We start from the raw sequence: 21,850 nt of genomic DNA, 5'->3' as shown, positions 1-21,850 counted from the left end.
ATGCAAGTTAGAATAGAATATAAATATGTGATTTATAAGTAACGCCAAGTTACACAATGAAAATGAAACAAACAGTAGCTCACCCCAGTTTGTATTTTGCTGTCAATTCCAGGGTCAGCCAGGAGCCATGGGTCCACGCGGACCAAGGGGGCTGCCAGTGAGTATCTGATCAGCAGTCGTTTGTTTTGATTTTTTGTTAGCACTCTGGTAATACAGAGCAAGTGCTAAACCTGCAGTGGCCAGCATGATACATTCGAGAAAAATTATCAGGCAAAATCTAATGGTACCCATCACATTGGCCTGTGACCCTAATATGGCTGCCATGTTGTGGTCATGTGACTTTTTGTTGTGTACTTGGATGATCTCCCGGTGACACAGCATACTGTGAATGATCACATGATCCTTCAACAAATACACAAGAGCAGGCTCTGTGTCACAGAGTCCAAGTGTACATGTACAGTACTATAGTGAAGACCATTTGAAAAGGGTAGGGTTAGCATACTGTGGCATTCTTCTTTCCACCAATAACTGCCTTGTCCCATTGCAGCTACCTGATACCTGTGCTACCATTGCCCCTCAGCACAGAACCATTCCAATTCCACTGTAGTAACACTGTCTGCATTGTCATTGAAGATCATTTGGGAAGGGTATAGTTAGCATACTGTGTTCCCATTCCACCAATGGCAGCCTCTTCCCATTGCGGCTGCCCTATACTTGTGCATCCATTGCCCCTCAGTACAGAACGGATACCTCTGTAATATCTACATTGCCATTGAAGACCATTTGGGAAGAGTATAGCAGACAGTGGTACCGTTCCACTAATACCAGCCTTGTGCTACCACTGACTCTCTGTACAAAACCGTTGGCATTGTAGTGCTGCTGTCTGCTTCGATGTTGCTGATAGTAATGCACTGTATCGTCCTGTGTGATTCTGTGTGTGTTTGCAGGGAGAGGCTGGGAGCAATGGCATGCAGGGCCTTGTCGGAGGGCCTGGACCTCAGGTAGAACAAGCAGGGAACTTTGTATTTATTTATTTATTTTTGAATCACGCCACTATTTTTGGAGCGACATGTAAATAATTCAACATAATCATTTAGGAAAACCTCTCCTGTTTACAGTCCTTGATTTTTTAAGCATTGGCTGGTTGTTTACAATTGAAGAAAAACAAATATACATCGACTCCATGCTTAACAATACATGTTAGTCCACAAGTGCCTCATCGAGTTAAAGCTCTGCCGCGGGGAGCACAGGATGAGTCATACAGCTTGGATGGCGCCATTTTTAGTCCGGGCTGTGGAAAGAGGCCGAACTTTGCTGGGGACTCTGAAGGGGACGTCACATTGGCTCTGACACTGTCGGGGTGGGGGATGGGGAAACCGGCAGGCATTCCTTCTCCTCATCGCTCAACAACAAACCCTACTGGCCAGTCACCGAGCACATTCAGAGTGGATAAGAGGCAGACTGGTCTCTGTTCTCCAGGTGTAAAAGCGATTCTGGCTTTAGGCTTGTGAGATCAAGGGATGCTCACACGCCTCAGAACGTCTGTGCTGTGGTGAGGATAAAAAACACAATTGGACTTTCCAAACTGGGGAGAAAATTAATTTAAAAAAATAAATAATTGGTCAATCTAAAGTTTTATTAAAAACAAAACAAACAAAAAGAAAACATGTCAAAAACAGGCCCCAATAACAAATATGTGAACAAGATGATAAAAGATGGCACTGGATGTTTTACTATAAATGAATATGAAATAATTATTTATTTTTATGGGCTCTAAATTACTACTGCTCCTGACATAAACAAACAAGTGTTATTAAATTTGCAGGGAGATACCAATAATGTAGCCACAGTATGTGTAACAGAGGCTGTTGGAATGCACTATTGTACGTATTACAACTATATTTAATTAATACAATATATTTAATTTAATTAATACAGGAGACTACAAAATAGAGATATTTTACAAAAGAAAAGAGCTATCATAAAAGGCAGTATTGTTGGCTGTCGAGGTATAATTATTTATACTTAAACTGCTGTAGTTAATATTAATAAAGACACCAAACTGTATCACTTTAGGATATGGACCTTGCTGAGCTTAAACCTTTAGTGTCACTTGATGTAAAAAGCCCTTGTGGGATACTGAACCCAGCCTATCTGGAATAGTCTTCACAAGCTGGGTGTGTGGCTGTGATCCCTTTTGAGCTTAAACTTACAAAAAACAAACAATGCTGTGATGATAAGAATGGGGAAACTAAATAACATGCAGCATGGGGAGGGGATGTGTGTGCTTCTGACATGCCTGTGTTTCTCTGCAGGGGAAACCAGGGAGGGAGGGCCCCCGGGGGCAGAAGGGGGACACAGTAAGTACAGCAGTTCCTACAAGACAGTCAAGTCAATTAAAAAACATCATAGATGTTGGAAAAGCTGACTAAAGCCTGTTGCCATAGACCTTGCATTAAAATCTAAAGCTATGTACAAAAACAGTTTATATTAACCTGTTAATAATTACCAGTAATTTTCACTGTCATACGATATTACCATTGTTTTATTATCATGCATAACATAATAATAATCTCGGGGTACAGGAAGTCTGCCTGCCTGTCTGTCTAATAGTAATCAAACTTGTTAAGGACATTTCTTAAAACAAGTTATTGAGAGGATCATAATCTGGGGGATATGGAGGAGGTAGTTGTCCATCTGTCTGTATGTCAAACTTAACCCTAATCTTAACCAAATCATTATTAACAGTTATTACTGTGTAACAAACATAATTTCAGGAACCTAATAATTAATAATTGTTGGCCAGTACTAGCACCTCTTATCCAATTACTTTACCAGTGCCACCTGTATGTACATTTTCCATACTGTATATCTAGAGAACCTTTTATCCAATTGTGATTAAAAAAAACTTGCTAAAAAGATTCTGCTCAGAGCATCAAGATCTGTGGCTATAGAAGCACATTTACCTAAATGTGGTGAAAATTTCTTGAGAGAATCTGGTGGTATGCGATAACACTTATGTAGATCATGGGTACACTGATGCTAATTGCATCTGAATTGAATGAGCTGCTTCAAACGATGAAGGTATGATCACATGATGTGTTCTCTTGTAAATCGCAGGGAGAGCCCGGGGAAGCTGGTGTGATTGGGGACCCTGGAGGTAGTGGAGCCACGGTAAGGAGCATGCTCCCTCGCTCGCTCACTCTGTGTCTGCTGTCTATCTATCTGTCTGTCTTCGTCATTGATTGATTGATTGATTGATTGATTAGAGCACTGTGTTGGGTACAGGTTTGTCTTCCTTCATGTGCAGTGTATTAGGTAATACAGTTCCGAGAAAAATGAATTAGACAAACAATGAGTAATTAAGATTAAGATTTTTCATGTGAAAAAGTAAGTGAACCCCTGGTTTTATCAGCTCAATGAAGAGGCTAATTAGGATCAGATGTTTAAATAATTAGGTAGATCTTCAGGGGTGAGTTTGGGAGGCCCCACCCTATATAAAGATCAGAAACTTTGTGAGTTTGGTCTTCACCATACAGGTGTGTGGAAACATGTCATGCCACAATCAAAATAAATCTCTGAGGACCGTTATTGATGCTCTTTAGTCTAGAATGGGTTACAAAACCATTTCTAAGTATTTGGGGCTCCACCAATCCACTGTCAGACAGATAGTCTACAAATGTAGAAAGTTCAAGACCACAGACACTCTACCCAGGAGCGGTCGTCCTACCAAAATCTCTCCAAGAGCAAACCGGAAAATCATCAAGGAAGTCACAAAGAACCCCAGAGTAACATCCAAGGATCTGCAGGCCACTCTCGCCACTAATGTGAGTGTTCATGACTCAACTATCAGAAAAAGACTGAACAAGAAGGATAGCCAGGAGGAAACCACTGCTCTCTAAAAAGAACATTGCTACCCATCTGAAGTTCGCAAAAGAGCACATAGATGATCCACAAGACTTCTGGAGCAATGTTCTCTGGACAGATGAGTCAAAGGTAGAACTTTTTGGCCTCAATGAGAAATGTTATGTTTGGCGAAAACCAAACACTGCGTTCAAACAGAAGAACCTCATCCCAACCGTCAAGCATGGTGGTGGGAGTGTGATAGTTTGGGGCACCTTTACTGCCTCAGGACCTGGATGGCTTGCCATCATTGACACAACCATGAATTCTGCATTGTGAGAGGAGATTGTCAGGCCATCCGTCCATGAGCTGAAGCTGAACCGAAAGTGGGTCATGCAGCAAGACAATGATCCTAAACATACAAGCAGATCTACAATAGAATGACTGCAGAAGAAGAAATGCTGTGTTTTAGAATGGCCTAGTCAAAGTCCAGACCTAAACCCCATTGAAATGTTGTGGCAGGACCTGAAGCGAGATGTCCATATAAGGAAGCCCTCAAATGTCACAGAGTTGAAGCAGTTTTGTAAGGAGGAATGGGCCAAAATCCCTCAAAACCGATGTGAGAGACTGACCCACAGTTACAGGAAAAGCTTAGTTGAAGTCATTGCTGCTTAAGGGGGGGTGCCACTGGTTACTGAATCTAAAGGTTCACATACTTTTTCACACATGGATATTGAATGTTGAATCATTTGTGGATAAATAAATGTTGAAGAAGTACCATGTTTTTGTGTAATTTGTTTAATCAGGTTATTATTAGGACTTAGATTAAGATCTAATAAAATTTTAGGTTTGAAATATGTGAAAGATGTGAAAATCCTAAGGGGTTCACAAACTTTTTCTCAGCACTGTAGTTGCTGCACAGGTGTGATGACAAGAACATTGGAAAGTTGTTCTAGCTGGTGATATTTTGAAATGTATGTGTGATCTAATAGGAAATGAAACGCAATCTTATGTCTAGGAGAACCCCATATTTACAATCTCATGGGGAATGTAGTGGGAGCACTAGTCTTAAATGTGTTAATCCATAGCAGTAGTGTATTGTTTTGAATGCTTTACGATGTTTCAGCACAATGATGTGATGCAACAGGTGTTAGTTTGTCTTTTAAAGACACAACATAATACAGTACAGAATGCAATAAAGCAAAACAATATATTTTCTATATAGACCTCAGAAATGCTCTCACATTGCCCGCTAGTGGCTTGAAAAGGTGAGTCTTCAGTCTTGTGTTTCAGTAAACAAGAGCATGGTGAGCTGTGTTTAAATGTTTTACTACCACCATCTATAGACTGATTGGAATCTTAGTAGCTTGAGTTTAAATTGAGATGACCTGTTTGTATGTGCACAGAGTAGAAGGCACCTCTTCTGTAGTCAGTGCCAACTGTAATCTTGTCTGTTTCTCTTACAGGGCACCCCCGGAAAAGCTGGAAAGACTGGTCCATCAGGTGATCCAGTAAGATTCCTAAATGCAATTCCTTCATCGCTGCTTGATAATTTGTTGCAACGCATGCTTCAGCAGGACTGTACTAAACGGACGTGGTTTTTGGGGCTGTTTGTCCCTGTAACTTTAGGTCCTCTCATTTGTTTTGCCCCTATTTGCAATTCTTACCTGTTGCAAACCAGCGCTCTCTTGTTTTTTTATGCGTTGAAGATGTTTTGCTTATTTTTTATAGTTCAAGTGGACAAATTGCCTGAAAAACAAAAAACGTATTCAATGTGTTTTTAAAGCTATTGAAAAATACTTCCAGTGGAAACATTTGTCATTCAGTTTGTTAACTTTGGATACGTGGGTATTTCAGATACAACCTTATAGATTAAAAGTTTCCAATCACATCTTGATTTGTAGTTCAAACTCACTACGGAAAAAGGTACCAGTTATAGTAATGTTCATAAGACAGGAGCATGCATTTTAAAGCGTTTTAAGTTACACAGAGCCAACAAAATAATTCCAGTAAATCGTATCTAGTATGTATTATCATCACTTTGTAGAGCTCACATTTTCAATATGAAAGATGCACCTATTATGTTAAACGTGTATTTGATTTTAAAGCTGTGTGTCAATTTTAATAAAACTGCAGTCTTTTCCATGCTGCACCTGCCATTAACAGAATGCACCTGATACCCTTGATTTAAAAAAAAAAAATCCTGTTTATTTAATATCTAATTTATGTCACAACCGTTTGGAACTGAGAAACTGCTGGATATAATACCAAATAGTAATTATTCAGCTCTTTAATTTACAAGTCTCTTTGTATGCACAGAATCAAAGGTCAGTATTTGGTAATCTCTTTGGAAACACACATATTCACTTTGTATTTGGCAGTTATTATAAATACATAGCCTGCACTGTAAATGCTTTTACTGGATTTACAAGAAACTTTTAGGTCATTTTGAAGAACCGCAGGTTCAGACCAGCCCACCTGGTCACCAAAATAATAATACAATTAAGAAAGCAAGGGAAACAAAACAAAAACCCAGACATAGTGTTACACACATATGAAAATCAATAAAATTAAAAAAACATTCCATAGGAAAGCATTGTGTACTAACCTTGTATTATTTGCTAAACATTTTTGACTGCATATGTATTTATTATAAACTTATTATACATAGAGCTACAGTAATTCTGATCCTTGAACAAAAGTAGGGCTTGAACTTTTCGGTTTTTATTTTCTAAATCTCTAACCTCCTTGTAAATGTTAACTAGTAGTGATTTACCCCCCATTTGAAGCTGTACCATGGTTTGGCCGTGCACTTCTTATAAAATGTGTGTGATATGTATGCTGCTGTGTCACAATCTCACCACAATGGGGAGAGAATTTGGAATTTGGAAACCAAACTTTATTATTAATCCAACATAAAAATGATCCAAAGGAATGCTGTATGGAATGACTACATTTTTTGTTTCCAGCACACGTTGCTGTCCTCTGTATTAACAAGAAGCCATGAGTGTGTCTGTGCGTGTCCTTCTGTTTCAGGGGCTGAAAGCATCAAAAGGGGAGAAAGGAGATCCAGGATTCAAGGGAGACCCAGTAAGTAACAGGAAACATGAGAACAGTGCATGTGAATCAGCATGGTTTATATAGTGAAGCCTGTCTTGGGTCATGGTTTATACAGTGAAGCCTGTCTTGGTGTCATGGTTTACATGGTGAAGCCTGTCTTGGGGCATGGTTTATACAGTGAAGCCTATGTTGGTGTCATGGTTTATACAGTGAAGCCTGTCTTGGGTCATGGTTTATACAGTGAAGCCTGTCTTGGTCTCATGGTTTACATGGTGAAGCCTGTCTTGGTGTCATGGTTTATATAGTGAAACCTGTCTTGGTCTCGTGGTTTACATGGTGAAGCCTGTCTTGGGGCATGGTTTATACATTGAAGCATGTGTTGGTGTCATGGTTTATACATTGAAGCCTGTCTTGGGTCATGGTTTATACAGTGAAGCCTGTCTTGGGTCATGGTTTATATAGTGAAGCCTGTCTTGGTGTCATGGTTTATACAGTGAAGCCTGTCTTAGTGTTATGGTTTATATAGATAATCACCCCCTTTTCAGATATATGAAAATTATTTTAATGTGTCCATTTTCTAACAATGAATGGGTTTGTCCGAATGGTAACTGACAAGAACTGGAATCACACTTGGCAGTTATGACTGCAGAAACAAAGAGCCACTGCAGAAACCCAGTACCACAGTAGAAACCAAGAACCACTGCAGAAACTCAGTACCACTGGAGAAACCAAGAGCCACTGGAGAAACCAAGTAACACTGCAGAAACCCAGTACTACTGCAGAAACCAGAAAAGTACCACCACTGCAGAAACCAAGTGGTACTGCAGAAACCCAGTACCACTGCAGAAACCCAGTACCACTGCAGAAACCAAGAACCACCTGCAGAAACCAAGAACCGCTGCAGAAACCAAATGGTACTGATAAACCAAGAATCACTGCAGAAACCAAGTGGTACTGATAAACCCAGTACCACTGCAGAAACCAAGAACCACTGCAGAAACCAAGAACCACTGCAGAAACCAAGAACCACTGCAGAAACCCAGTACCACTGCAGAAACCAAGAACCACTGCAGAAACCAAGAACCACTGCAGAAACCAAGAACCACTGCAGAAACCAAGAACCACTGCAGAAAACAAGAACCACTGCAGAAACCAAGAACCACTGCAGAAGCCAGTACTATTGCAGAAACCCAGTACCACTGTTCTTGTGAGATGCCTGTCTCATAAAATAATGATTAGACATTAAAAATAGCAGATGTTTATCTATTCAGGGATACAATTAGTGTGCTGAGTACTGAGTACAAAAATGACCCAAGTAGTTATTTAGAAGCTACCCCCAGGATTACTACAATATTATGTATAGCAGGTAGCCTGTGATGAGTGTATCTTGACACTGAAGATAATTCATCCATTACTTAAAACATTCAATCTTAACCAAGTCAAGTGACTAATGTCATTAGAACACATACTTACATGGAATTAATAAGCATGTAACATATGTACTTCGATATTACCTTTTCTATTATGTTAAGTTATTATGTTATTTGTGTTATTTACTCTAGAATTTTAATTATGGTACTGCCATCTTTATGAAAGTACCAAAACAACAATGGTGATAAAAAAAATAACTGATGTTTAGTTTTTTTCCCCATAGAACGCAATGCTAGCTTTAAATAATTTATTATCATAGTTTTAGTTTTTCGGTACTTTTTAAAAGCCGCTGCAATGCTAGCAACGGCATGATTAAAATGTAATTCTGTGGTCTTTTCTGTAACACTGTGGATTCAATGTTAGGGCAGTGTTTTGAGCTGGCCAGTGTGACTGTTGCTCATTTGGTTGTTAGTAGCTTATTGATCTCAGAATCTCATCAAGCAGCTTCTTGAAAGATCCCAGGGTGTCAGCTTCAACAGCATTACTGGGGAGTTGGTTCCAGATTCCCACGATTCTCTGTGTAAAAAAGTGCCTCCTATTTTCTGTTCTGAATGCCCCTTTATCTAATCTCCATTTGTGACCCCTGGTTCTTGTCTCTTTTTTTACGTTGAAAAAGTCCCTTGGGTCGACATTGTCAATACCTTTTAGGATTTTGAATGGTTCAATCAAGCAGATTAGTTAGTTAGTTAGACACGATCTCCCCATCCTAAAACCATTCTGACTGTCTCCTAGGATACTGTTACCATATAGGTAATTTTCCGTTTTGGATCTTATTATAGTTTCCATAAGTTTACGTATAATAGAAGTCAGACTTATTGGTCTATAGTTACCTGGTTCAGTTTTGTTTCCCTTTTTGTGGATCGGTATTACGTTTGCAATTTTCCAGTCTGTCGGTACAACTCCTGCGTCAAGAGACTGTTGCATGATCTTGGTTAGCGGTTTGTAAATAACTTCTTTAATTTCTTTGAGTACTGTTGGGAGGATCTCATCCAGCCGAGGGGATTTGTTTATTTTAAGCTCCTAGTCCTTTTAGCATGTCTGCCTCAGTTATGCTAAAGTTATTTAAAACAGGATAGAAACACGTATTCACCCCCCTTGGACTTTTCCACATTATATTGTGTTACAACATGGAATCAAAGTGGATTTAATTAGGAGTTTTTGCCACTGATCAACTCAAAAAGAGTCCATAATGTCAAAATGAAAAATAAAATCTAGAAATTGTTCTAAATTAATTACAAATATAAAACAGAAAATAATTGTTGCATAAGTATTCATCCCCTTCGCTATGACACACCTAAATAAGCTCTGGTGCAACCAATTGTCTTTAGAAGTCACATAGTTAGTTGAATGGAGTTCAATTAAGGTGTTTCACATGATTTCAGGTTAAATACACCTGTCTCTGGGAGGTCCCACAGTTGGTTAGTACATTTCCTAACGAAAAGTACATCATGAAGATGAAGGAACATTCAAAGCAAATCCGGAATAAGGTTCTTCAAAAGCACCAATCAGGGTTAGGATATAAGAACATTTCCAAGGCACTGAATATCCCCCGGAGCACAGTAAAGTCCATTATTAAGAAATGGAGAGAATATGGCACAACTGTGAATCTGTCTAGAACAGGCCGTCCTCAAAAACTGAGAATCCGGGCAAGAAGGGCACTAGTCAGGGAGGCCACCAAGAGGCCTATGGCAACTCTAAAGGAATTACAATCTTCCACGGCTGAGCTGGGAGACACTGTGCATGTGGCAACAATAGCTTCACAAAACTGGCCTTTATAGGAGAGTGGCAAAAAGAAAGTCATTGTTGAAAATAACTCACATCAGATCATGGCTAGAGTTTGCCAGAAGGCATGTGGGAGACTCTGAGACCAAGTGGAAGAAGATTCTATGGTCTGATGAGACCAAAATAGAACTTTATGGCCTCAACGCTCAGCGCTATGTTTGGCGCAAGCCTAACACCGCCCATCATCCTGAGAACACCATACCTACCGTGAAGCAGGGTGGTGGCAGCATCATGTTATGGGAATGCTTCTCTGCATCAGGGCCTGGAAAGCTTGTGAAGATAGAGGGCAAAATGGATGCAGCAAAGTACAGAGAAATCCTGGAGGTAAACCTGCTGAAGTCTACAAGAGACCTGGGACTTGGGAGAAAATTCATCTTCCAGCAGGACAATGACCCCAAACATACAGCCAAAGATACACTGGAGTGGCTTAAAAATAAAAAGGCCCAGTCAAAGCACGGACCTCAATCCAATTGAGAATATGTGGAAAGACTTGAAAATTGCTGTTCACCAAAGGTCCCCATCCAACGGAGCTTGAGCAATTTTGCAAAGAAGAATGGGCAAAAATTGTAGTGTCCTGATGTGCAAAGCTGTTTGAGACTTATCTAAATAGACTCATGGCTATAATTGCTGCCAAAGGTGCCTCTACCAAATATTGACTCAAGGGGGTGAATACTTATGCAATCAGTTATTTTCTGTTTTGTATTTGTAATTAATTTAGAACAATTTGTAGATTTTATTTTTCACTTTGACATATGGACTTTGTGTTGATCAGTGGCATAAACTCATAAATAAATCCATTCTGATTCCATCTTGTGACACAATAAAATGTGGAAAAGTCCAAGGGGTTGAATACTTTTGAGAGCCATTCTACTTAATATATTTGCTATTTTTTTATCTGTTAGACATTTAACCTCCTATTTTTGGAATTGGTTTTCGCCCCCTTAGCAATGTTAATTTCTATCTCTCTCTTGAGCTTTCTAACTTTCTTTTTGACTTGCATTTGCAGTTCGAAGTTCTTTTTCTGTGTACTTTGTTTTTTGTCCCTTTTGAACATTCTGTAAAGTGCCTTTTTTCACATAATATATTTTTTAACTGATCTATTAAATTGATCTATTGTCTATTTTGTTTTAAATTTAAATTTGTCTACTTTTGGGATGGAACTGTTTTGCGCCTCTAGTATACAGCCATCCTTTTTCTGTGGATCTTTTCTCTATTTTACTCCAATCTACTTCTGTTAGTCTCTGTTTCGTTCCTTCATAGTTTGCCCCTAAAGTTGTAAACTTTAGCTTTAGTCATTACTTTTGTGGTTTTAAAAAACACTTCAAATGAGACCGTGTAGTGTTCTGTGTTTGTCAATGATTCTCTGACCTGGTTTAGTTATTCTGTCTTTGTTACTTGAAAAGACGAAATCAAGGCATGCCTCCCCTCTTGTCGGTGCCTTGACAAATTGCATTAGGAAGCAGTCATTTATTATTGCCACCATTTCAGTTTCGTCTGTCGTGCTCCCCACTGGGTTTTCCCATTTTATATGGGGAATGTTGAAATCCCCCATATAATATGGCTTCTCCTTTGCTGCATGCATTTCTGAAATCATTGTATAACAGATTATTTTGCTCGGTGTCTGAATTTGGCGGTCTATAGTATGCCCCTATTATTATGCCCTTTGAATTTGTGTCCATTATTCTTACCCATATTTCAGCGTTGTTTTTTAATTCCAGATTTAACACCTGGGCTTCAAGACTATTTTTGATGTATAGCGCTACCCCTCCACCTCTTTTGTCCTGCCTGTCTTTCCTATACAGTATATACCTACTAATATTATATTCGTCCCCCTCACTCTCAGATAACCAAGTTTCCGTAACACCTATCACATTGTAGTTACTTGTTAGTGCAGTAACTTCAAGTTCTAACATTTTGATACTTTTAGCATTTAGATAAATATATTTAATGGCTATCTTACCTGAGTTGTTACCCTTGTTTCGATGTTGGCTCTTTGTTTCGTTGCAGGGCCCTCCAGGGCCACGGGGCAGGAAGGGGTTCAAAGGAAGGACCGGCCCTTCAGGCTTTCCTGGAGTTATGGGAGTGAATGGTGCCCCAGGCCTCCCAGGGATACCGGTGAGTTTATTAAACACTGCCCCCTGGTGGACCTCTATACAATTACAACTTCACATTTATCTATTCAAGTCTTTGTTTAAGCCTATTGATTCAGGAGTGGTTGTTTCTGGAGTTGCTTATGTGCCTACAAATATCTAATGGGTCATTCCATGATTAAAAAAAAAAAAAAAAGTTGGGTTTTAAACCGTACCGTCTCCGAATTACACCAGACTTGGTTCTTAGGGTTGTTACAGGCAAACAAGATAAAATATACATTTTTAGACTGATCAGGTCAATGGGTCAAAAGTTATAGAGAGGACCCCTGCCCCCCTTAACGTTAACCAACCTTTTACTTGTGTGAGGTGTCATTTTATTGGAAATCACATGGCAAATTCAAACATACATTTGAATAAAACAAAAGGAAGTTACATCTTACAGTGTTTTTGACCTTTGACCTTGGGTGAAACCCCAAAAATAAAAAAAATTACAAAGAAAAGTTTAAGGTGTCAGCTTCGTCTGTATTAAAAAAAAAAAAAAAAGTCAGCATCTTTCATTCTAGGTGAACAATGACTTTTATGTGACATGGATATATTACTCGCACTGCTATCATAGTAATGAAGTAAAGTATGGAAGATGTTAATCAAGGTTTTGAACTCACTTCTGAATTTTAGAACTTCCCATTGAGTATAATAGGTGCCAGGAATTCTTTCAATCCAAACTCCTCGCCCCAGTGAAGGAAAAACTTCCCCATCTGAGGACAGTTCATTACTTCAACGATTGTTGTGCTGCCCAAAACAAAAAACGATTCAATTTCATAAATCTCTGCCATGATAAACTGGACTTCTTTGTTTATGGCTATGATGAAACATGTGGAACTTGATTTATTAAATCTAAGCGACTGTAGGTGACACGGGTGGCAATGCTGAGTGACTGGAAAAAGCCAGCACAGAGTCCAGGTATAAGTTCACTATGTATTTATTTACAAGTTTCTCTCCTAGTGGAGAGTGAAATTTAACAAAACCAAAAGGTGAAAATACAAAACAAAAGATAAATGAGAGACAACTGCTGAGCTCTTTAATCTTCCCATTCAGTATGTCCAACAAGTCATGCGCTGTTTCTGTACACACAAATGCCCACCCACTTCCAGTTCACCTGACCTCAAATGTTAAAAAGTGCCTACCACAGCTCTCTATATACTCCAGGCTCCACGACATAGATCCTCTCTTAGCCATTCCTTAACCAATTGGTTAATTGCTTAGCCATGGACTTGATGATGAGAAATCCTGGAGCACCTGTGTAGCTCCATCTTGATAAGTGTAGATAGATTGGTCTTGTTTGCATCCCTGTCTGTCAGGAGGCCAAACTTCACCTCTTTTACACACCTTCACTCTCTGTCACAGCGACGTTAGCCCTACATGCCAGGAGATGTTCTGTGTTATTAAGGCATTTCTTTATGATGTTATTGTTTTACGTTTCACTTTCCATCCATCTTCTTTTAGAGGTTCATTCAGTTGGGTCTTGAGAAGGTTGTCTACAATGGTGTGTAGTGCCGTAATGAAAATAACAATGAACATTCTTTCAGTTTCAGCTTCCATTGCTCAGACTGCTTTGCTCTGAACACAGGATTACCGGCAGGGTCTTTAAAACAAAGCACACTTCCCCAGTGCCCTTTGAATTTCTGAGATTGGTCAGGTTTGGAATAAAGCACTGAAGCACTTGTTTGATTTCAGCGGCTAGCCATGGGCAGCCAAAGCCTGTAGCACCAGACAGTGGAAACAATACAAATGCATTGGTCTGAGCTCTGTCTATATTTGCTCAGGGTTATGAAGGCGCAATGGGAGAACCTGGCAAACTGGGTAGAGATGGTCCCAAGGTTAGTGGCTTCCTTCTTCATTTCTATGTTCCTGCTTTTCTTTTAATATTTTTATTTGCTCCCTGGCTCTTAGTTAATTCCTGGGCTACAGTTCAGTTTCACTCCAGTGGTCCAGCTGTAGTCAGACCACAATTCCAGTCATCGAAGTGCTCTTTGAAATAACAGAGTTGTTTTAAACAGACTGCAGGAATTAAGATGTACCTGCTCACTGAAATAGAAATAACCTGTCGTTCAAATACTGCCACCTTGTCAGTAGAGGAAGACAACACTTGAGTCAGCTTTTTATAGTATGGTATAATATGGGCAAAATAATAAAAGATAGTTATTAAAATGTAGCTCTTAGTAATAATAATTTAATTTAATAGTAATAAAATTAATAGTCCTAACAATATAGAGTACATTTATGAATAAAAAAAGAAAAGTGAAGTGCTGTTCCATTTTATTTCTTGCTGCCACAATATAGAGAACATTAATGAATAATAATTACTAAATACCCAACACAAAGGACATGTACTGGTTTTTAATTTACTAATTACAAAAACTGTTGCAGTTGGCATTTTATGAAAAGTTTAAAATAACATTTTAATGGCAAAAATAGAACATGTCTTAAACTCATAGGCCATTGTGTTCATTTATCCTATGTGACACTGCTGCACGTGCTGCCAGGCAGACCGTATCCTAGCAACCTGAGCAGCTACAGTCTGAGAATAATCAGTGCATCCACTCAAAATGTAAACATACCACAAATCTTCAGGATAGTTCAGAGTTGCCCAAAGCAGTTCATAATGCCAAAAAAAGACTGAACATTATTTTAAGTGATCTGGGAACAAACAGCACAGCAAGGTCCAATACATCTTGCAGGTGTTGATATATCAGAATGTGATACTGGCTCTTTAAGGGGAAAAAGCAAACAAAAACAAAGGTTTTCACTGCAATGATAAGGGTGCTCACGCTAATCAGAGGTGCATTTCAACTCTCCTCCATGTTGGTCCGCACGTATTAGTGCCCCCTCACAGTTGTGAAACATTACCTGGCTCTGCCTATTACAGCAGTGGGGGATTCACACAAAATGTCTTCCTTTTCTGCAGGGCTTTAGAGGTCCTACTGGGGTGAAAGGATTGCCTGGACCTCGGGGAGAGAAGGTAATATGCTGTTTTATTACCACTATTGAGCATTACATGTTTCCTGTAAGTTACAATTCTCTTAGGAAATGAACGTATGGTTTTAAACAGTCAACACTCATTAGGACAAATTTACAGCAGAGATGATGTTTGTTGTAGAGCTTAGTAGCATGACCAGGTGCACAGAAAGTTTGATCAGTCCATTCAGGCCTGAGCAATTATACACGGGTACAGCTATTACATTAATGTAGCTGTGATAATATGCTGTGATACATTTCACTGATGCAAACATGATCCCCTCTTTCCAAAAAACACATCAGGTTTTTGTAGCATCACTTTGAGAGCATGACTTTTTACAGCACAGAAACTGCAGTACCAGTGTGAGGTTAAGGCAGCCAAGACAGCACTGATTGGACATGACAGTCAGTCTGCAAGGTGTTTGTTCTATAGGGATACAGGACCTTCCCTCCAGGATAACCAGCCTTTAAATGACAGAAACTAGGAATATAACAGAATAAATGTCAGCAATGTTATGCTTAACAGGGGCATTTTCACACATGTGTGTGCTGCATATTGTATGTTTTGTCCCCCTGTGTGTGTGTGTGTGTGTGTGTGTGTGTGTGTGTGTGTGTATATATATATATATTATATATATATATATATATATATATATATATATATATATATACATACAGTATAAATGTAACTACATACAGTATAAATGTTTTCATCTCAGCCGGATGGGGCGTAGAGGCTTTTCTGGGCTGCCAGGAATGATGGTAAGACTGTGCTGGCCCCTCTCTTCCCCCAACTCCATGCATTCCTAATAAAGATGACATCACAGCCCTAACTTGAGATACTCATTGTGCCCCTAGTGACCCAGTGTCACATTCAAACATCTAAAAATGGGGAAATCGTTAAAAAAAAAAAAAAGGGCTACGGAAAAACACTTCCTATACGTTTGCTTCTTCTGCAAGCAAAATATTCCCCTCACCGCCTGACTTCCTATTTCTCTTAATCTATAATCTTCATTATTTCAACAGTCATTTGGAGTGGTTCTCATTGCAGTCACTCAGATGTTGTTGTGTTTATTGTGTAAAGGAATCCAGGAGCTGCTTTTCTGTTCCAGTTGCCTGCCATTGCCATGTGTAACAGAGGCTGGACCAGCAAAGTGTCTCTATAGAAGTAAAAGCCAATACCAGTGATCTGCCACTTTGGATCAAGTTTAGTATTACTACTGCCACTGTGGCAGATCTAGACTACATTCATCCATATGTCTATAGCCAGCAACTGAATTGAAGAGCCTCTCCTGAACTGAAGTACTTAACACAATTTACCATATATCCATTTTTTAAAAGTAAAATTGCAATTAGAGCCATTACATTTCAGTAATTGTAAATATCTAAAAAAAAAAGGTTAAGATGACATTAGGAAAAAAAACAATGACAGTAATATGAAGCCTCTTTAGTCCTATTGTATTTGTATGCAGTGTGGTCCAGTGGTTAAAGTTTAGGGGCTTGTAAGGTCACCAGTTCAAACCCCACATCTGACAGTGACTGACTCATTGTGTGACCCTGAGCAAGTCTCTTAACCTCCTTGTGCTCCATCCTGCGGATGAGATGTTAAATCAATGTCCTATTGTAAGTGCATATAATGCACAGTTCACAACCTACCTCTGTAAAGTGCTTTGTGATGGTGGTCCACTTTGAAAGGTGCTATATAAAGATAAACACATTATTATATTATGCAAGGGATTGATAGGAGGAAAAGCCTTCTAATGTTGTCACTGTATCTTTGATCTGCAGGGGGAAGTGGGAAAGCCTGGAGCACCTGGTCTGCAAGGAGCCCCTGGTATTAAGGTTCCTGTGTACTTCAGATTTTCATTAATTTACTGCTGGGTCTGGGTATGCAGGGTTAAGTGTTAGTGAGTTAAATATCAAGTCTGGCTTAAAGTGGTAACAATACACAAGGCTTTATAGATCATCAGAAAAACAACTAGAGCCATAACGTACACTCTAGAGTAAACCATTACCAACAAATTAGATCATTGGTACAGAAACAGAGAAAATACTTCCAGGGGACTACAGTGATGCTTTCTCTCTATTACACTTTAAACCTCCCACTCTAGCTGGGTGAGTAAGGTCATTCCTACACAGTACTAGAACCTATGATACTCCAGATGAGGTGATATTGATATTAAGCCAGGTTTTAGTGTATTCTCTCCAGACTAAAGCCCCATGTTTGTTTCCCACAGGGCAGGGCAGGGAGACCAGGGGTGACAGGACTACGGGGGGTCAAGGTGAGGGACTACAGCTTTTTTTTCCCCAGTCTGATTTCCAGTGACTCTGGTCAAACCCACATCTTGCCAAACTCTAGATGTGTGCTACGTTTCAGCCACTGGGATTAAACTGAAAACAGTTTGAAACCAGACTTGTTCATTTCCATCACTTGAGAGTGGTAGTTGCCTAAAGAATACAGTGCCTCGCCATATTAAAATGTGTGCCCCCAAAAATTGTGGTGTCATCCAGAATTCCCACAATACCTCCGCTGCCATGGTAAAATATCAGCCGTCTGCATTGTGGAGCTCAGAAGGAGTGCAATATGCTTCAGAGAGTAGGTGTGTGTGATATTTTACCTTTTACACAATATCGCGGAATTCAGATGTTGGACTTTCAAATGGGTGTGTGCATAACATTATTGTGACATGTTAACAGGAACGTCTGCTAGCTGCATGATGTTGGCTATTGACAGTCACAAACCAAGCACAATGAGCACTTGCATGACAAAGCCATGCAGGCATCGCCAGCTTCGCGAACATGAGCCAAAGTACAGCACAACGGGTTCTGCATAGACTGGGCTACAGTGAGAGTGCCTGACAGAAACCGCTGCTCGCCCATGCAGATGTACAGCGCAGACAGCACTCTATAGACCATTCTAATATCAGATGAGTCCGACTTCAAACAATTAAATTTGAATAGGCGCATTTGGGAATGGAGGAGAGCTGGGGATGAACTGCGGAATGGTTGCTGAACGGTAAAGCATGGTGGCAGCATCGTCGTGGTCTGGGTTGCGATTTGGTTCAGTGGAAAGACCGAGTTGTTGTTTATTGAGTGATGTCTCAATTCAGCACATTACATCTGCCCAGGAGTTTTGCAGTCTGCATCACACCATGCCATACATCAGTAGTCATCACTGCCTGGAAGAGACAAGAGGGGCTGCAGCTTCTTCCCTGGACTCCTCAGAGTCCCGACATGAACCCTATCGAACATGTCTGGAACACCAAACTGGCAAAATCTGGACCAGAGTGTAATACAGAATCTCATTGATTCCATGACTGCACAGCCCTGTCCCATGTCACCTCTGTTTCAAGACTGCTCATTTTAATATGGCAGGGCAATGTATATTGCGAGAAACAGCAGGTTTTAAATCTCTGACTGTAGAAAAAAATCTATGTAACATGAACATGAATGCTGTGAGAGTTTTGATATTAGAACAAGTTGAGATAGATTTTTATCGAGTGGTGTAATGAAGTAATGGAACTGTGGCTCAAGACCCTGCATACTGTGAGTGTGAGGCTAAACATGTGACTCACCTGCTGCACAAGAAGTGAATCAGTAATGTGGTGGCAGGATGAATTGACATGGCCTGGGTCCAAGTGAAAATAAAGAACTAAATGATAGTGTTCTGCTGAGAGGAAGACCTTGGCTTTAGCAATTTGAAAAAATAAACTTAATAAAAGGTAACTATTCACTTTAGGACTGTTTTAAGGGTTGTTTTAAGGAATGTTTTGTTAAAGGCTGTCCATTTTGGTTAAATAGAGTTTGTAGTTCATGTTTTAGTGAGGGGTTATTCGTTTATCTCAGTTTTCAAAATGTTGAATCGTGGCTGGCTGCTGGGTGTGTTCTGTGTGTTGACCTTCCTCTCTTACTCCAGGGGTCGAGAGGTCTCCCTGGTCCTCGTGGGTTAGACGGGACACACGGAGCTCCAGTGAGTATACCTGAGGTTTCCATGAGACTTCTTGATCTGTTACAATGTGTGCTTTGTAGGAGAAATTACTATTCTGTGCTTCATGGTCATCTCATTTTTTATCATACAGATAGCTCTAATTTTTAATCTACAGCCATGGTAAGGGCATTTGTGTTATTGACATGTGTTGTTTGGTCACATACTGTAAGCAAAATACATTTTTGTACAAAACACACAAAGACATTGAAAAGGACTTCTCAACAAAACATTCTTTAAGTTTCTTTTTACTTGGAAAACTGCTTGGGCAAAATAATATTTCACCCAATCATTGCGCTTTATTGACCCCCTACTGGTCAGGAAGAGATGTCCCAAGCTGACCTCGTCTCCAGGGTTCAGTAGCTTGGTAACACCAGTTCCCTTGGTTCAGTAGTGAAAAGAGGTGATTGACTTGACAGCGCCATCTAGGGATCTTCAGTCCGCCTGATCAGTAAGTGGGTTGCAAAAGTAAGCATTCAAATTAGGAATTTCAAATTGGCTGGGAAATATAGGTAAAATCTGATAGCATATTTATCATACAAACAAAAAAGTACATTTTTGGGTTGTTCATACTTTCATCTATATTTTTTTTTCAGGTGAAGCTTTGTATATAACTAATAAGACTTTAGTCTTTAAGGGGTTTCAATAAACTTGTGAAAACAATGAAAAGCGAATTGAAATTGAGATTATGATTGAATTGGTAGGATGCCCTGTGTAGCTGCTTTAGATAATCTGTATGTAAGCAATCTGGTGGAAGTAACCGAGTCGTTTTCTTTGTTCTAGGGCCCTCCTGGTAAGACAGGACCTGTTGGCAATCCTGGACCTCAAGGACCAAAGGCAAGTCATTTATTTATCAAAGAATCACTGTATTGTAAATATATAGGCACTCCTTCATCAGAGAGAGCCCTCTTCCTAAGCAGATCTGCATTGATAGGGAAGAAAAAAGAAGCAATACAGCTTTAAGAGTCAAAGGTACTGCTATTCCTATGTACTTAATAACTTCCTGTGCTGTAGGTTAGTCTCACTCTAATGGTTTTGCTGCACAGATCACGTGACCTGCAGGCCATTGTCTACAGTACAACACTATGTAAAATCTCATATAGTAAATGTAAGTAGAAGAAACAAGCAAAGAAACTAATTATTCTCTATCAGTAATGATGGTACTAATGCTAATAAGAGGTACAGATATTTTGATGCTTTGGTATCCAAAGCAAATGCATCGTCCTGTAGCTTTTAGGCTAGGATAATGCAGTCAGTTCACAGGGACCTATTCTTAAAACATAGTCTGTGTACTATGATGCGCTCGCGTTTGTGTTTGCCCTTTAGGGTTTTGCTGGGAAGGTGGGACTGCCAGGGCGGCAGGGACGTGTTGGGATTCAGGTAAGAGCAATTCCAGAGGCTGCTACTGCTAACCAGCATGTTCAGGACAGGGCGGAGGTTCACAGTGGATTTCATTTCTCATCAGGGTGCCTCTGGAAGCAGAGGGATCCGGGGTCCTTTAGGAAAGACAGGCGCGAAGGTGAGTTTAGTGATTTTAAATGAATGCTCTGCACTGTGCCTTAGTCGCCGTTCCCCTCCCCCTCAGATACTAAATATCTGTCCCCTCTTTAGGTTTAAATAATAAAGGTGTCCCATAAATTGTTATATATTTACTGCCAATGCAAAGCAACAGGATGTGACCGATCAGGGAACTCATTTGCATTGCAAGCACCACAAACCACTATTTCAATTGTCACTCCAACCCTTTCAGCTGCTAGATTTGGTATTGCTGCAGCTAAAGTACTATAAAAAAATGTTCCGTAGTAAAATGAGTTTGTGAAAGTCAACAAAACAATCTAATTTGTGATAAGCACCTGGTAAAAAGGAAGACAACCTGTGTGCAGATACAGTAATTGGAATAGTAAGAGTCATCATTAACAGCACATGTCTGATAATCTGTTTACAAGACTGGATAGAGTTGCATTTTCTTGTCAATTTCCAGGGACTCAAAGGTAAAGCTGGTCTGAGTGGATTTCCTGCGAATCCTGGTGCAAAGGTAAAATTTTACTAATGTCTTCAACAGTGTTATTGAGGTAAAAAAAAAAAAAAAAAATTAAAAATGAAACAGTGCTAGAGAAAGTGTTTGGCTGTGTTTTATACTGTAGTTGTTTATTAATTGAAACTGATCCCACCAGGATAGCTGTAGTTTGGGTGTTTTGGGGTTTGTTTGTTTGTGAATTATTAAGTATTTAAACTGCAGTTTCTGAGTCTGGGTTTGCTATTCCTGCCGATGACCAGCCTTGACCACCTGCCGCTACACCACAGTAGATACTCAAAGCTCATTAGCACAAATCAGAAATATACCTTAAGGTGCTTGGAAGTAGGCAGACAATTTTTCATGTTAGTTTAAGTATTTTAATTTATGTTTTTCCTTTTTTTTTTTTAAATGTGCTAAAAATTATTTGTAGTAAAAGGCTTTGTTGGTCTAACCCGTCTCTTATGATTCCTTTGTTTCTGTCATTCTCTCATGATTACAGAACCAGGAAATCATCAGGGATCCCGAGTGGTGCATCCAGTAAATGCACTCCGCGTGGAGTGCAGGATGCGCCCCATAGCCTGGAGATCCAGGCTGTCATTGCACAATTGGCGCACAATTGGCCAAGCG

At 39.7% G+C, this 21,850-nt stretch overlaps 1 protein-coding gene and 1 long non-coding RNA gene across 2 annotated transcripts; both read left to right on the top strand.

Moving 5' to 3' along the window:
- Positions 1-127: 127 nt before the first annotated feature.
- LOC121330695 (collagen alpha-2(IX) chain-like) lies at positions 128-15,681 on the top strand. Its single transcript, XM_041277422.1, has 10 exons — positions 128-157; positions 948-1,001; positions 2,316-2,360; positions 3,121-3,174; positions 5,310-5,354; positions 6,880-6,933; positions 12,124-12,231; positions 14,030-14,083; positions 15,172-15,225; positions 15,655-15,681. Exons 1-10 carry the CDS (start codon positions 128-130, stop codon positions 15,679-15,681), a joined length of 525 nt encoding a protein of 174 aa, XP_041133356.1.
- Positions 15,682-20,535: 4,854 nt separating this feature from the next.
- On the top strand, positions 20,536-21,223 carry LOC121330987. The gene is made up of 3 exons (XR_005951925.1): positions 20,536-20,586; positions 20,672-20,725; positions 21,188-21,223. It is a non-coding gene; the product is annotated as an uncharacterized LOC121330987 (long non-coding RNA).
- The last annotated feature ends 627 nt before the right edge of the window (positions 21,224-21,850 follow it).

The sequence above is a fragment of the Polyodon spathula genome, chromosome 18 (genome assembly GCF_017654505.1).
Source record: "Polyodon spathula isolate WHYD16114869_AA chromosome 18, ASM1765450v1, whole genome shotgun sequence".
NCBI classification, from domain to species: Eukaryota; Metazoa; Chordata; class Actinopteri; order Acipenseriformes; family Polyodontidae; genus Polyodon; species Polyodon spathula.
Note: the sequence above shows the minus strand (reverse complement) of the source record. Positions and strands in the feature narration are given on the sequence as shown.